This window comes from Pterocles gutturalis, unplaced genomic scaffold (assembly GCF_000699245.1).
Source record: "Pterocles gutturalis isolate BGI_N339 unplaced genomic scaffold, ASM69924v1 scaffold15085, whole genome shotgun sequence".
NCBI lineage: Eukaryota > Metazoa > Chordata > Aves > Pterocliformes > Pteroclidae > Pterocles > Pterocles gutturalis.
The window spans coordinates 58,006-72,216 of record NW_010143826.1 but is presented as its reverse complement, the minus strand read 5'-3'; the positions used below and the strand labels follow the sequence as shown (position 1 = coordinate 72,216).

General features: G+C 44.1%; 2 protein-coding genes across 2 annotated transcripts in view; one reads left to right on the top strand and one right to left on the bottom strand.

Moving 5' to 3' along the window:
• The first annotated feature begins 1,977 nt into the window (after positions 1-1,977).
• ARL1 (ADP-ribosylation factor-like 1) lies at positions 1,978-6,153 on the top strand. Its single transcript, XM_010084881.1, has 5 exons — positions 1,978-2,112; positions 3,545-3,626; positions 4,612-4,723; positions 5,410-5,588; positions 5,778-6,153. The coding sequence occupies exons 1-5, from the start codon at positions 2,022-2,024 to the stop codon at positions 5,806-5,808; spliced, it is 495 nt and encodes a 164-aa protein (XP_010083183.1). The 5' UTR covers positions 1,978-2,021; the 3' UTR covers positions 5,809-6,153.
• A 460-nt stretch (positions 6,154-6,613) lies between these two features.
• Positions 6,614-14,211, bottom strand: part of UTP20 (UTP20, small subunit (SSU) processome component, homolog (yeast)) — a gene marked incomplete at its 5' end in the record, with an annotated part of 65,067 nt that continues 57,469 nt past the window's right edge. Inside the window, 7 exon segments of the mRNA XM_010084882.1 lie at positions 6,614-7,031; positions 7,404-7,549; positions 9,428-9,554; positions 10,277-10,549; positions 11,307-11,378; positions 11,740-11,939; positions 13,118-13,250. Coding sequence (XP_010083184.1) covers positions 6,876-7,031; positions 7,404-7,549; positions 9,428-9,554; positions 10,277-10,549; positions 11,307-11,378; positions 11,740-11,939; positions 13,118-13,250 — 1,107 coding nt within the window.

Genomic DNA, 14,211 nt, shown 5'->3' with positions numbered 1-14,211 from the left:
TGGTGGCGTCGCGGGAGCGCTTCGGGGCTCGGCATTACCCGTGCGATGGGGAGCGGCGTGGGCAGCGCATCAGGAGCCTCCGGGCCTTGGGTCAGAGGCCGTGACGCGTCTGTGCTCCTGAGATTCGGATCCCTAAGAGGTTGCTGATAACGGATTAATCGTGAAAAGAGGTTTGTAGAGTAGTAAATGGAGTGAATAGCGAGAGGCCCTGAGTCTAGGGGTTAAGTGATTAACGTAAATCTGTCCGGTTACAGATGGTATTTGAGCGGTGCTTTGTTTGGGAAAAGCCTAGTGTAAAAAGAGGGAATGAGAGATGTGTGGCAGTAAAGCAAAGTTACTGACTGAGAGGAAAGAGTCCTCTTATCCTGGGCCTCCCCGGGTCACACGGTAGCCCTCTACTTGAAATGTCTGTATTGAAACCGAGGTGGGGCTGTTCAGCCCGCAGAACAGAAGGCTCCGGGGGAACCTTCCAGCAGCCTGCCCGTGCCTGAAGGGGGGTACAGGAGAGATGGGGAGGGGCTTTTTACAAGGGCATGTAGTGACAGGACAAGGGGTAACAGATTTAAACTGGAAGAAGGCAGATTTAGGTCAGATATTAGGAAGAAGTTTTTCACTGTGAGGGTGTTGAGGCACTGGAACAGGTTGCCCAGGGAAGCTGCGGATGCCCCATCCCTGGAGGTGTTCAAGGCCAGGCTGGATGAGGCTTTGAGCAACCTGGGCTAGTGGGAGGTGTCCCTGCCCATGGCAGGGGGGTTGGAACTAGATGATGTTTAAGGTCCCTTCCAACCCAAACCATTCTATGATTCTATGAAATACCTTTTGCAGGTCAGTTCTGTAAGGTTATTTCCCCATCTCCCAGTAAACAGTGCCTTGAGCAGCACTGTGCAGACTGGCAGCAGATAGTCCCTTTTACCTTCTCTGTGTTTCCTAGTGTGCATGGCTTCCGTGATGGGATGGGCTTAGAGGAAGTAAAGCAACCTGTTCTCAGTTTGAACGCCTTCTCATGCATAAACACACAGCTCATTGCTCCCTCCTTTATCTGGAAAGGCGTCACAGATACCTAGAGAGGCAAACACAAGGAATAATTTTTATCAAAACCTCTTTCAATAAGATTCTGGTTGCAAATCTTCTCAAATTTGTCTGTATCAAACATGATTCTAGCTTGTTTGGTGTTTCATTAACTTTTACAGGGTTTAGGTGGATTTACAAAATTATTATTCAGCATTAGATATCTTTGTTATAAAAGTCATTGGAAAAAATGTCATTGTTACTGGCTTAGAACGCTAGTATTCTTTCTACAGTTAAACACCTAACAGGCATAAATGAGGTATTAATCTGGCCATAAGCACCCTTATATGCATTTAAAGAATAAATGAGATGTTGGGGCAAGACAGTTTTGGAAAAAAAAAAAAAAAGCAGGGGGGGCACTTAAAATTGCTAGCTCTAGACTTCTCTGTGGTATTAATGTACTTAATTTACTGCAGCTTCATAGTTCGTAATGGACTGTGATTTAACGCTTACCCACTGATTTATACTTCATTTTAAGAAACAAGAAGTGGACAGTCTTGTGGGAGACCGTAAACATCAGAGACAATTCTTTCAGGCTTCAGCATGTCCTTTTATAGTCTGTTGCATTGAAAAGATAGAGTCCGATACAAACAAAAAAGAAGTAGGCTCAGATTTTGGCAAATGAGAGAAAAGGAAAAAAAGGTTGTAACCACAATGAGGAAGCGTGATGCTGCACGCTTTGTGATTTTGCTGGTTTTAGCTACCATAAAAGAGCAATATAAAAGCAAGAAAATATACTATAGTTTAGCACACCAGTGTCTGGGTGACAACCTGAATTTGTCTGTTTTCATTGGAGAAAATTAACATACTGTTGGTTAATAAGAAACAAGGTCTATCCGTCTGCCTTCCCACATGCTCTGTATTGCTAGCTGACGTTGAAACATCTTTCTGTTCTGTTTTTTGTAGGGGGCTTTTTCTCCACCATCTTTTCCAGTTTGTTTGGAACTCGAGAGATGAGGATTCTCATCCTGGGACTGGACGGAGCAGGAAAAACGACCATTCTCTACAGGTTACAAGTTGGAGAAGTTGTTACCACCATTCCGAGTAAGTGGTCAGTCCCTTAGCGAAAATAGCCAATTTGCTCTAACACGTAACCTTTGGCAGCTGGACTCACTACGCGCTTCCTTCGTGAACAAAAGGACCTTACATTGTGGGAGCCTTGCACTGCTGTATTTAAGAACTTTCTTGCATAACAGTATAATAGGGTGCTATAGAAGTATTACGTAAAATAAGATTTTATGCTGCCCTGCTCGATGCAAGAAGTATTTGACCTTAAGATTGTTACCATGATTTGACAGGCTTTTCTTGATAGGCAAACGTTCAGTAAATGGTAACTGTTGACTGTATAAGGCTTTTGTCTCCAAATGTAGCTATGCTGCGAATTCTAGAGATCGTCGTTATTGTACAAAAAAAGTTTTACATAGGATGGTGTCAGTGAGTCGTACCTGTTTAATTTCTTTTTTTGTGACAAAGGTCTTCCTTTTGTTACATTAACACTTCTGTTTGACACAGAGAAGAAGAAATCAAATGGTTTAACTTTATGTAGAAAGTGTAACAAAACTCAGTGGGAGATAGAGTTGGGGTTGTTCAGCCTGGAGAAGAGAAGGCTCCGAGGAGACTTAATAGCAGCCTTCTGGTACCTGAAGGGGGCTACAGGAGAGATGGGGAGGCACTCTTTATCAGGGAGTGTAGTGAGAGGACAAGAAGGGGTCATGGGTATAAGCTGAAAGAGGGTAGATTTGGACTAGACATTAGGAAGAAGTTTTTCACTGTGAGGGTGGTGAGACACTGGAACAGGTTGCCCAGGGAAGCTGCGGATGCCTCATCCCTGGAGGTGTTCAAGGCCAGGCTGGATGAGACTTTGAGCAACCTGGGCTAGTGGAGGGTGTCCCTGCCCATGGCAGGGGGGTTGGAACTAGATGATCTCTAAGGTCCTTTCCAACCCAAACCATTCTATGATTCTATGATCTCGTGGAAGGAGATGATGGTGTGTTTCTCTGGGCTGGCAGGAAAAGGAATGACATGCAATATGCTGTAACCTTATTGCCGTCTTCTGGATACCACTGCGTCAAGTCTTCAGCTGAGAAGTTGGTTCTGCTGTGGTCTTTCAGGAGCGGGGATCTGGCGTTGACATGCAGGACACATTCCTTAGTGTTTCATTGCTGTCAGTTGTGTACTTGGTTATCAAACCCAGGCCATTCCTTTAACCCTTACTCTGCTTGTTTTGGTGATTTCAGGCACACTTCTGTTCGTTTTTAACAACTTAGCATTTGTTACAAATCCCTACAATATGCTCCCAGTGTGTTTTTATTTTGAGCCATAAATGTTTGTTGGGGTAACTTTGCAAAGGGCATGAACTTTATTATGTAGCTACTGAGAATTCTCAGGCCTGAAAATTTTAAACTTAAGTGCTGTAATGTTCCTGAGAAAAATAAAGAAAAATCACCAACGGTGAAATTGTTTAACTTTGTTTCAGCCATTGGATTCAATGTTGAGACAGTGACATACAAGAATCTGAAATTTCAAGTTTGGGACTTGGGAGGACAGACAAGCATAAGGTAATAGATTTCTTAAAAGATAGAATTAAATTTCTCTAAAAAGTGCTAAGTTCTTGGAATTGTCATAGCTGGCACTTCTGAAAATTGGTTAAGTTTTAAAAACAGCCCATTGTCAGAAGAGCACTTTAATCTGACAGAATTCGGTTAGTAAAACCTGTTTTAGGTTACAGATTGGAAAGAAACAAGTGAATGTTTTCACTTGTATACAGTTTTGCTTTGAAAAACAAATTTACTTGTGTAGCAGGCAATTGTGTACCGTGCTGAGAAAGAGGGAAGTAAGTGATTTAAACCCCGAAAGATATTTAAATATCATTAAGAATGCAAAGCTAGGAAGCTGAATTTAGGTATAGACGATAATTTTTTTTTAGCGAACTTTAAAAGTTTTGTAATGAGTCGTTATATGCATAATTGTAGTGATCTCTTCAGTACCCCTGCATGCTCTTCCCGTGATTCCTTTTTGAACACTAAGTAGTGGTAGCGAGGTGCAGTTAGTAAGGTGCAGGTTCCTTCCCTTTTTAGTTTCAGTAATATAATTCTGAAAAAGGTGGCTTGTTTTGATCCTTGTTAATTACTTGCCTGCATGAAGTAGTCACTTAAGATTTCTCTGTTTATCCTTCTTTGGTGACCTTAATGATTATCTGTGGCAGAAGCCTGTGTGTTTAAACTTTAGTTGCTTCCCTGCCCCTCAGTTACGGACCCGATGTCCTGCAGGCTGATTCCCAAATAAATCTGTCCCCAGCACTTCTGTCCTTTCCCTGTTTTCAAGCTGCTGATTTTTAAAATTTTTTTCTTCCCCCTTTGGCTGCTGTTAAGAGTATTTGTACTGTCTGTTCCTTTTTGCAGCCTCTTCGTGATAATCTTCTACTTACTTCCTGGGACCTTTCACCTCAGAGACAGTTTTCACTTCCTCTGGTTTTCATTATCTGGCTAAAAAGCTTTGCTAAAAGTGCAAATTATATGACTGGAACTTACCTTTCTTCTGCAGGCCATACTGGCGGTGTTACTATTCAAATACAGATGCAGTCATTTATGTAGTGGACAGCTGTGATCGAGACAGAATTGGCACTTCAAAATCAGAGCTTGTTGCTATGTTAGAGGTAAGAAAACATGGATGACAGTAGAACAGAAATTGAGAAATTAAAACCTTTTTTTTTGAGCAAACGTGGAATTGGATTCAGTGAATCAAGTGAAGCTCAGCTTCACTTGTGAAACTCCAAAATAGGTCCATGCAACACATCAGACCAAAAAGCACAAAATACACCGCAGATGTTTCACAGTTCTGTGCAGCACTGTCTCTGGGCACTGAGTCAGTTCTATGTAGCCTTTTGGTCATAGGAAAAAAGGACAGCTGCTCAGTGCTTCAGTGGTGGCAAAAATCAGGCCCTGAAGGATTAACAGTGATGAGTATCCTGCAGTGTTTTGAAGCTGAAGAACGTATGTAGAACAGGGTAGTAAGAAGATGAGTTGAGCAAAACTTCTTTTTTTTTAAATAAAAATTTCTGCAGGGTCTTTGATATGCCTTGTTAAATCCAGCTACCCATTTGTTTCATCGTGTAAAAGGTGTAACCTGCCATGTTTGAAATTGTTCCTGTGTGGTATCACACTGGGAGCAGCTGGCATTGAAAGTAAATTCCACTCTTTCACTGAAGAATTTTCTAAGGAACAAAGATCAGCAAACTGAAAATCATCAGAGTTGCTGAAGTTTCTTTTCACTCTGTGGGTTTTCTCTGCTTAACTAACTGCAGTAAGTCTCTGCAACAATGTGCACGATTCCCCTTTTTAGGAAGAAGAGTTGAAGAAAGCCATTTTGGTAGTATTTGCAAATAAACAGGACATGGAACAGGCCATGACTCCCACAGAAATGGCAAATGCACTTGGCTTACCGGCTTTGAAGGACCGAAAATGGCAGATATTCAAAACCTCTGCCACTAAAGGCACCGGCCTTGATGAAGCAATGGAATGGTGAGTAACGGTCCAATTACGCTTCATTAGAAAAACAGCTTTTACTTTTTTTTTTTTAAGACTGCATCTGTGGAAAGTCTGTCTGCCATCAAAGACAGAAATCCACATAAGAAAAAGTAGCTTTCTCCTGAAAGTGTCTCAACATAATTGAAATGACTCTTCACTAAAGTGACTTAACCTTTTCCCTAGGTTGGTGGAGGCCTTGAAGAGCAGGCAGTGATATGAAACTGACCATTGCAAATAAGTTTCAGCTATACGCCACATCCATCATTCTGCAGTCAAGTATTTTCAGGCCACAAATACTTGTAAATAGGACAGATGTGAGTTTGACTCCTGTAAGGTGGATGCCTCTCCTGAATTGTAAAACTGAACCAAGTGACTGTCTTGTGTACATTATGATATTCCATTTCTTTCTGTATGTTTAAAGGATATACTTGTGTTAATTTGTATGAAAGTCTTACTGGCTAGGAAAGGTTGTTTTTGTTTCCCCCCTCTTCGGTGGTTTGGAGTGGCTACTCTATTTGTGTAATTAAAACACTAATAAAATCTGGAACTGTCATCTGTACTTACAGGTATGTTGATTGCTAGAGGCTGCTTGCTTACAGAAACAAGTCCAACTGGTGCTAGTTCCAGCAGCCACATAGCTGAACATTTAAAGAGCTTTCCTTAAGCTGATGTTATACTTCAGAATCCTTCAGCGTAGATATGATGTTACAGTGAAGTACAGCAACAGAGGTAAATACTGTACCTCTCTCTAGCTGCTAACCGAGCCCTGGTTTTCTGAAAGGAAAATAAATGTCTTCAATAGCCACCTCCTGCCCTGACAGGCTAGGGCTGTAATTTGAATTTAGCTTCCACCTTCATGAACTGTTACTCCCATACTCTCAGCTTAGCCAGAAATGACAGTCGGGTTGCTCAGTATAGCTGCGGAAACTGAAAGAGAGATCGAAGTTGGGAAGCAGATTGTTTTCTCTCCAGGAGCTAGGGTGCTCACAGGAATGCATGCAGTCATCACATAATCCATCTTTTAAAAATGAAGTTAAATTTAATACAAAAGATCATGCTGGTTGTCCATTCAACTGTACACCTCTGGTAAATATACATGTTTGGGTTTGGAAAAAAAACGAGAAGCTTTTATTTAAGATCCTAGATGAAAAAGAGGACATTAAAAAACACAAATAAATACAATTAAAATATGTAAATACTTTTTTTTTTTTTTAACAGTAATTAGTTCTTTAGCTTGAAATTACTTTTTCTAAATTAATCCTCCAGGAAGAAAAAGCCTTTTCATTCCACCATTGCTAAATCTTTCAGTGCATGACTTCGAGGTCTCTTGGCCTTGTAGGTAGGGCGCAGGAATTCTATTTTTCTCTTTCTGGTTTCTGCTTTATTCTTATGTCTCTTCAGCTTCCTCCTTGCAGCAATGTCGGGGTTTGCTACAGTCTAGTGAAAAACAATACATTTGTTCGTTTAGTTACGACTAACAACTCTCCCTGTAGACATCAGGTACTTCCTAAGAAACTGGTGACTGATAAGACAACGTGTAGGTGTTCTTAAGCTCCTCAGAACTGAGGGAATTCTTTGTGGCTGCTCTGCCCAGGTTTAGCACTGCTCTTTGGGAAAGCACAGCATCACTGTCAGCCCAAACCTCTCCAAGAGGCTGATCTTAAACAGTTTCTTGTGACAGTTCAGAAATGAAACTGTCCAAATTCAGGATGAAGTTCTTCCTATAAATTAACCTTCCCAGTCAGCTCTCAAGCCTTTAGGAAAACCCTATTTCTTTTTCCCGGAAGAGAAGGCAGAATCAACCCTTACCTGCAAAGCCCTCTGCTTTTTCCTCATCGCTCTTTTCTGATGGGCCTGTTTCTGCACAGAAGAAAAGGCAAGCGAAAAGGCCTCCAGTCCAACTAACTTCTTGAGCAGTTCTATGATTTCTTGGGAGAGGTTCTTCAGCGTTGGATCTAAACAAAATTAACTTGCTTAATCTTTTCAGCATATGGAATAAAAGCCAAGAGCCCAACAAGAATTCCCCTTTCTTTACTAAAGGACAACTATACTGATTCATCTTGCCCAGGATACTGTAGAGACCAGAGCAAAGACACTTGTGAAATCTTCTGGTTCTTCACCAGCTTTCCCAGAGGACCACAAGTGGTGCCTCACACAGACAAACAAAAAAAAAAAAATGCTTCTGAGAAGCGAAAGTTTTTTTCAGAAGGCTACTGGCATCTCAAAGGTTATTAAGGGGGGCTTGCCATAGACAGCCAGCAGGGCTCTTTCAGAATAGGCTTTGTTAGAAATAGAAATGGTTCTAGTTCAGCAGCCTTCTCAGCCAGCATCTCTGTCCAGTATGCACAGTAAGATCTGGCTTAATGGTTAGGACCACTAGTTAGTTATAGTATATTAACTGTCATCACTGAAAAACAAAATATATATATATACATGGGGGGAAAAAATGACTACAAAGAGATGCTAAGAGAAAACTAAGAGCAGGGCAAATGTTCCCCTCATTCTTCCAACACATCCCTCTTCCAAGTACTTGTACAGTCTCCAGAGAAGCTTGTGTAAGCTGCTTGCCTCCACAAGATCCTTCAGTGACAAGCTGCCTGGGTCTACACCCCCATCATGTGGAAAACCATCCCTGCAGTTCTTCTGAAAAATCATTTGAAGGCCCCTAGTTCTTGTGCTGGCAGAGAAAGCAAAACATCATTGATCTTTATCCACTCACTATATTGTCTCTACCATTTCTTTTCCAAGTCTCTTACTTGCTTAGCTAAAACAACGGTAGCCAAGGCAGCTGTTCCCTCCCTAGAATACAGTTGCTACTCTCCTCCAAATGTTTCCAGTTCTTCTGTATTCTGAGATATGGAGACCCAGTGCTGCACATGAAATTTTCATAGCACATACAAACCACAGATTTAGAGTAGTCTAACTCTTTTTTTTGGTTTGTTGTCTGTTCTCTTCCTGATACTGAATTTTGCTTGACTTAACACATTTTCATTAACTATCTGAACAGCAGTGTCTTGCTCTTAAGCCAGGAGTGTCTCATGTTAAATGGGCATTGGTTTCCCCTACTAGGCATGACTTCTTTTAAACACACACAGATCTCCAGGGAGAAAGTAGTGGTGTTGCTCAGGCAGTATCTAGCAGGACAGAGTAACCTGGCCTCACTCAGGACGAAGGGAGAAGTTCTGTGCCCAGTTCAGTATGTGCACACCTGCCTGCACACACCGCCTGCTGTATTCCCCCATCAGGCAGCTCTGCTCTCCTGCCTGCAAAGCCGACTTTCCATGACTGTGAACATGACACACATTAAAGGTTATTTTCCCTGTTTCAAAAGGGGGAGCTTGGCGAAAACATCAAGCAAACACCAAACACGCCCTGTTTTACACTAAAACTGAAACACGCTGTTAACCATAGGGCCTGAATCTTCATGCCCCTAAGCCTCATAACAGACCTGACACGACAATTCAAAAAGAATGACACTTGCAACAGCCTTGTGGCTTCCTTAACATCTGCACTCTGTTCCTCTCCTCAGTAAGGATTCAGTCTTGCCACCATGAGTCCACTTTTTCCACTACATCGTACACTCAAGCTTTACCCACTTGCATGCAGGAGCCTGCCTAACTTTATTCCAGTCTCTGTCAACATGTAGATTTTTGTTTCAGCTGACATATACTCTCCTTCTTTCCTGATATTTTGGTTAGACTGCAAGTTGGTAAAATTCACTGATTACGGCATCTATGCCTCAACAGACAAAAAGAACACCAGGAGTGTTTGTGCTGAGGCACAGCTCTGACATGCTTTCTTCTCTCCTAGTCCTTGTGAGAGAAATCACTTACCTTGCTCTGCATAGGTGCTGTTCAGCTCCCTGTACAGAGGGGTGAGAATTGTTGGGAGGTACGGCTTGATCCTGTCTTTCCCCAGATCCACTGAGATTGCTCCGAGGAACTTAAAGATGCAGCTTCTCTGAAAATGAGTGTGCGGAACATGAAGTTAGGAAGGTTGGAAGGGCACTGCCTAACTGAACTGCTGCAAGAGTGCTGTGCATCACTGCTCAACGTGCAAGGCACTGTTTCAGATACCCTAGTCAGAAACTTGCTGCTGCTGCTACGAGGTCTCACTGCAGCCAAATGCAGCTTTTAGATGCAGATTAGACCCCACGTGTCTGTAAATGTGTGAGCTCTGACTCCACTGGGTTGGCAGCTGTTAACACTTGGAACAACAAGCTTGGTCTCACTGTCCTGTAGAGGCAGCTGAAGACGTGAAAGCTCAAACTCTCTAACTGTGCACCACGGGGAACCACAGCGCTTTTCCTGATGCTCTCCCATACCCTCCCTTCCTTGTAGCAAGTAACTCCACACTGCCATTCCCCTGCCTGCAGAAACCTCGCACTCCTGGGCTTTCAGAGGCAGTGCTCTGTCTGCTTCAGCTTGGTGCCTTTGGCCTTCCCACCCTTTCACCACCCCGTACAAGGGCTGGAAGCAACAGCAAGGAGAAGGAGACTGGCACAAGCCTTTCCCAAGAGTCCTGAACTGAAATGCTTGTTTCTGTGGCACCTACTAATCCTCGCTTCAGCACCAGCTCCCAGCACCCTCTACAGCTGGTCCCTGGAAGCAAAGAGCCAGAGCACCACTCTCCTGTGTGAGTGCCTACCACATCAAAAGCAGTTGGTCTAACCCTGTTCTTACCTTTAAAGGGACCTTAGGGGAATATGCTGCTTCTCGCTTTGCCATGAGAGAGAGCTTCTTCATTAACCATAGCAACGTGGCTGGCTGGCCTTTCTCCTCTGTGTCCTCTCTTTCTCCCTCTCCTTGAGCAGAAATGTCTTTCTCTTCCTCATCTTCTGAGGCCTCCTGCTCTTCCACTTCACAGCCAAGTTCTCCTTCAGTTTCTTTACCTTTTTCTGAGGCAGGGGCTATCAAGTAAACAACTTTTGCCACAAAAAGCAAATTCTTTATAACCTGAAGTGTCAAAAACATAGTAGTCAGTCACTGTGGGTTCCCCCAGTATCAGCACCAGCAGTGCCCAGGGTATGTTAAGAGCCAAGGCTAGGTCTGAAAGAGGAACCGGTCAACCCAGGAGGCTGTAACGGGTTCACGCTCTGCATGTTGCTTCTAGGAAGGCCCACCTCAATATCTTCCTGCAGCTTGGGAGAGTCTTTCCCCATAAGCTACCATGCCTTTTGTGCTCCAGCACCCCGAGGCAGGGCTGCTCCTTTTTGTCTTCCCCACGTCTAGCAGCCCCTGGCTCTCCACAAGGAAATCTCTGACCAGGTTAACAGTGGAGTCAGAACTTCAAGCAACAGCATAAAGCTGGACTACACGCTCCCAGCAAACAGACAAGGCTCCAGTGGAGCTGCAGGGAACCAGCATCAGAGATCTGTCTGCCCAGCCTCCTCCAGTCTGGGCTGCAGAGCCAGACTCCTTGATGGGAGGGCTGGACAGAAGGGATCCTGGTCCTGTCCGGCATGGTGCCTCCCCTTTCTGTCCCTGCCACCCATCGGCCCTTCCAGCAGGCTGACACCACATGGGGGACTTTTCTGAGCCCCTGTGAGGCAGACACCTGTTCGTATGTCCTCAGCACAGAGCAGCTGGCCCTGCACTGTGTATTTGCCCCAAGCCACCAGCAGCTGCTGTCCTGACTAGGACGTAGCATTCCCTCATGGGTCAGTGCCTGCTCTGTGCCCTCCTGCAGCCTCAGACCTGCTCCTGCTCTTACCTGCTCTCCCAGAGACAGGTCCAGGAACTTGGACTGCAGCTGATGGCAGAATGCAAACACGAGTTCCTTCATCTGGGGAGAGGAAAAAGGAAAAGGGAATTACTCCATGAAAGGGAGCCAGCAGCAGAAACTCAAAGAAGTGTTTTGCGGTCACCAAAGGCTGTTCCCAGGGGAGGCCAAGGGATCGGCTCAGCACAACTCCTGCCTGCATCTTGCAGCCTAGAGAGGCATCTTTGTACTGCTGAGAATAAGACACCAGAGAAGCACCCTCCCAGCAGTAGAGACACCTCCTCAAATGCTTTAAGTGATCAGGGTTAGGCAGCAGACAAGCAGCTAACAGAGAAACATGCATGCCAAACTATAACGCTACTTTTACGTCCCACCCAGGGAACGGGCACGGGCAGGGGGGAAGGAGTCGTACAGACATCACTACCTTTTTGTCCAGTTCAGCGGTCAAGAAGACTGTGGATGCAGACAGCTCTGATGGTGTCTTTTCCCTCTTCCCTGCCTTTCTTTCCCTCCACTTGTTGACAAGATCTTCTGGCTTGTAAGATGCAAACAACAAGCCAAAGATCTCAGTAGCTGTTAGCCAGACCCAGCTGTGAGGATACCACAGGTGAGACTGGACATGACCTGGGGAAAAGAAAACCTCTTTCAGCACAGGAGCTGGTCCAGTGAGAGCAGAAAAAGAACCAGATCCATCCAAGAATTACCACAGCACATGATGCAATAAAAAGGTGAAGGAAATGAACTGTGCTCATCTGCTCAGAACATAATCAAAGACTTCCTTAGCAACTCTATCCAGCCAAAGCAGAGTGGCAAAAAGCTACAGGTAGCCAAATGTCCCCATGGTGACCAGGTTTTCTTGAATGCATCCACAGCACTTCCAAATATCCAAAGATGGGGCCATTGCTGGCAAGTGATGGCAACTGGGCAGGAAAAGTGGGCAAGGCACAAAAAGACACTTGCTCCGATCCTGTCTGACAAGTCATGTTTCTGCAGCAACTATGGTCCCCTCAGGGACTCAGTCCCATAGCTCCATCTGTCCATGATGCGTGGGGACTGGCTGCTGTGGGGCTTGGGTGAGCTGGCCCTGCTGCAGATGGTCAGATCAAACCTCTGGATGGCAACTGAGGAGGATTCAGAGAAGAGACGGGGTTGCCCTCTTGTCTCGCCTCTGTCCAAGCTGCACATCACCAAGCAAACCAGGATTTACAAGGGTTATCTTGCATCTCACTAAAGGCACCCACCAGGCTGAACTCTTTGAAGACATTAACCAGCCAGATCCAGGCCTTCCAATAGCAGCAAATGAAGTAATTAAAAATAAGGCAACAAAATGCCAATAAGCCACCTTGACACTGTACAATCTCACTCATAGGAAAACTGCTTGAATCAAATAACCTCCAGGCCTTCACATGCTGGCAGACACACAGTATTTACAGCACCATTACCACATGCCATCACTTGCTGACTGGTATGTATGACCTCATCAAGAAAGTCTCATCTTCCCAGGAGAACTGAACATTTTCATCCGAGAGGATGTAATTTGGTCAAACATGCAATAGTTTGCATCTATTTGCTCTTGGGATAATAGAAAAAACTTCCCAGCAACTGAGACAGAGGGCGCGTTGTTTTCATCAACCACATAACCTTTTCCATTAACATCTTCTCTTTCGCCGCCTCCTATTCGCATTCTGCAGCATGCAAACCTTGCATAACAAAGTTCAGCTGTTTATACTAGGGTGTGAAAAACCACATGGCACACAAAGAATCTCCCTTGTAACACAGCTGTAATAATTCTTGATACTTACCCCAGATATTGCTCACAACATCTCTGTTCTTGGTTGACTGAATCAAGTTGCACTCTGTGATTAGCTTTGTTACCAGCACAAGAAAGCTGAATAGCAGCCTATCTGCAGCCTTTTCCTCCTCCTCTTCAGTTATCTAATAAAATAAGCAAGTCAAGAAAGATGCTTATGAGAACCTTAAGACAGTGCTTATTTACCCTACTAGATAAATTTCCGATCAACCCTGCAAAGAAACAGAAGACTGACTTGTACCCAATTCCCATAATAAACAGAAGAGAAGCAGCTCCACTAAAGCATTTCCTCTGGAGACTGATCCTCTGCAGGAGAGATTATTGCTACAACCATTCTTGCTTTTTATATGTTTTTCAGATGTTACTGTAACAAACTCTTAGGTTTCTAAATGCAAGCAATTACACAATGTATATAATTTATGTCTATACATGTATTTGTGCACATTTGGTTCTCATTATTAGAGCCAAGCTGAGCCCAGATTTGCCTGTGTCACCTGAGAAGCTCCACGTTGTTATGACAGCACTGCATGCTCTGTTTCACTAAATCGCCTTCAGGTCCTCCCCACGCCTGCAATCACCAGCTGGCTTGATATAACTAGTCAGTGCGTCACCTACATGTCACAGCACACCGGGTGATCACACAGAATTTCTCCTCACTGCAGGTATTTTATTTTCAGCTCTTGCCAATTTACATACCCTGAGGCTCTTCTCTCTCTATCAGCATGTTGCCCTTGCACATTAGGAAAATATGTGGTCGTTCCCCAGGTGCAGTGACTGGGATCCCTTTGGGATTATCAAATGCCAAGAAGAATCTGAGGCAGCCTTGTTATTCTGAGTTAATCACGTGTACTAAGAACATTTTCCATAAAACAAAACTGTGCTCTGAAGTACAGGAAAGGAACTCCTTTGAAAGTTAAAGCTGCAGATAACGCTGAACAAAGCAGACAGTCACAAGCAATGCACTCCTGACCTTCCACGCTTACACAGATCTCTGCAGCTAGCAGACACGTTTCCCAGTTAAACGGATGTTGTCAGGACTGTGTGTGACTGTCAGGATGTTTTCCAACTAAACCAATTCTAACCCAT

Bases quoted from the DNA above. Each gene is read 5' to 3' on its own strand.
- ARL1 (XM_010084881.1), top strand. From the start codon at position 2,022: ATGAGGATTCTCATCCTGGGACTGGACGGAGCAGGAAAAACGACCATT. The intron at 2,113-3,544 runs GTAAGTGGTCAG...ACTTTGTTTCAG, and splicing joins AGTTGTTACCACCATTCCGA to CCATTGGATTCAATGTTGAG. The intron at 5,589-5,777 runs GTGAGTAACGGT...CCTTTTCCCTAG, and splicing joins CTTGATGAAGCAATGGAATG to GTTGGTGGAGGCCTTGAAGA.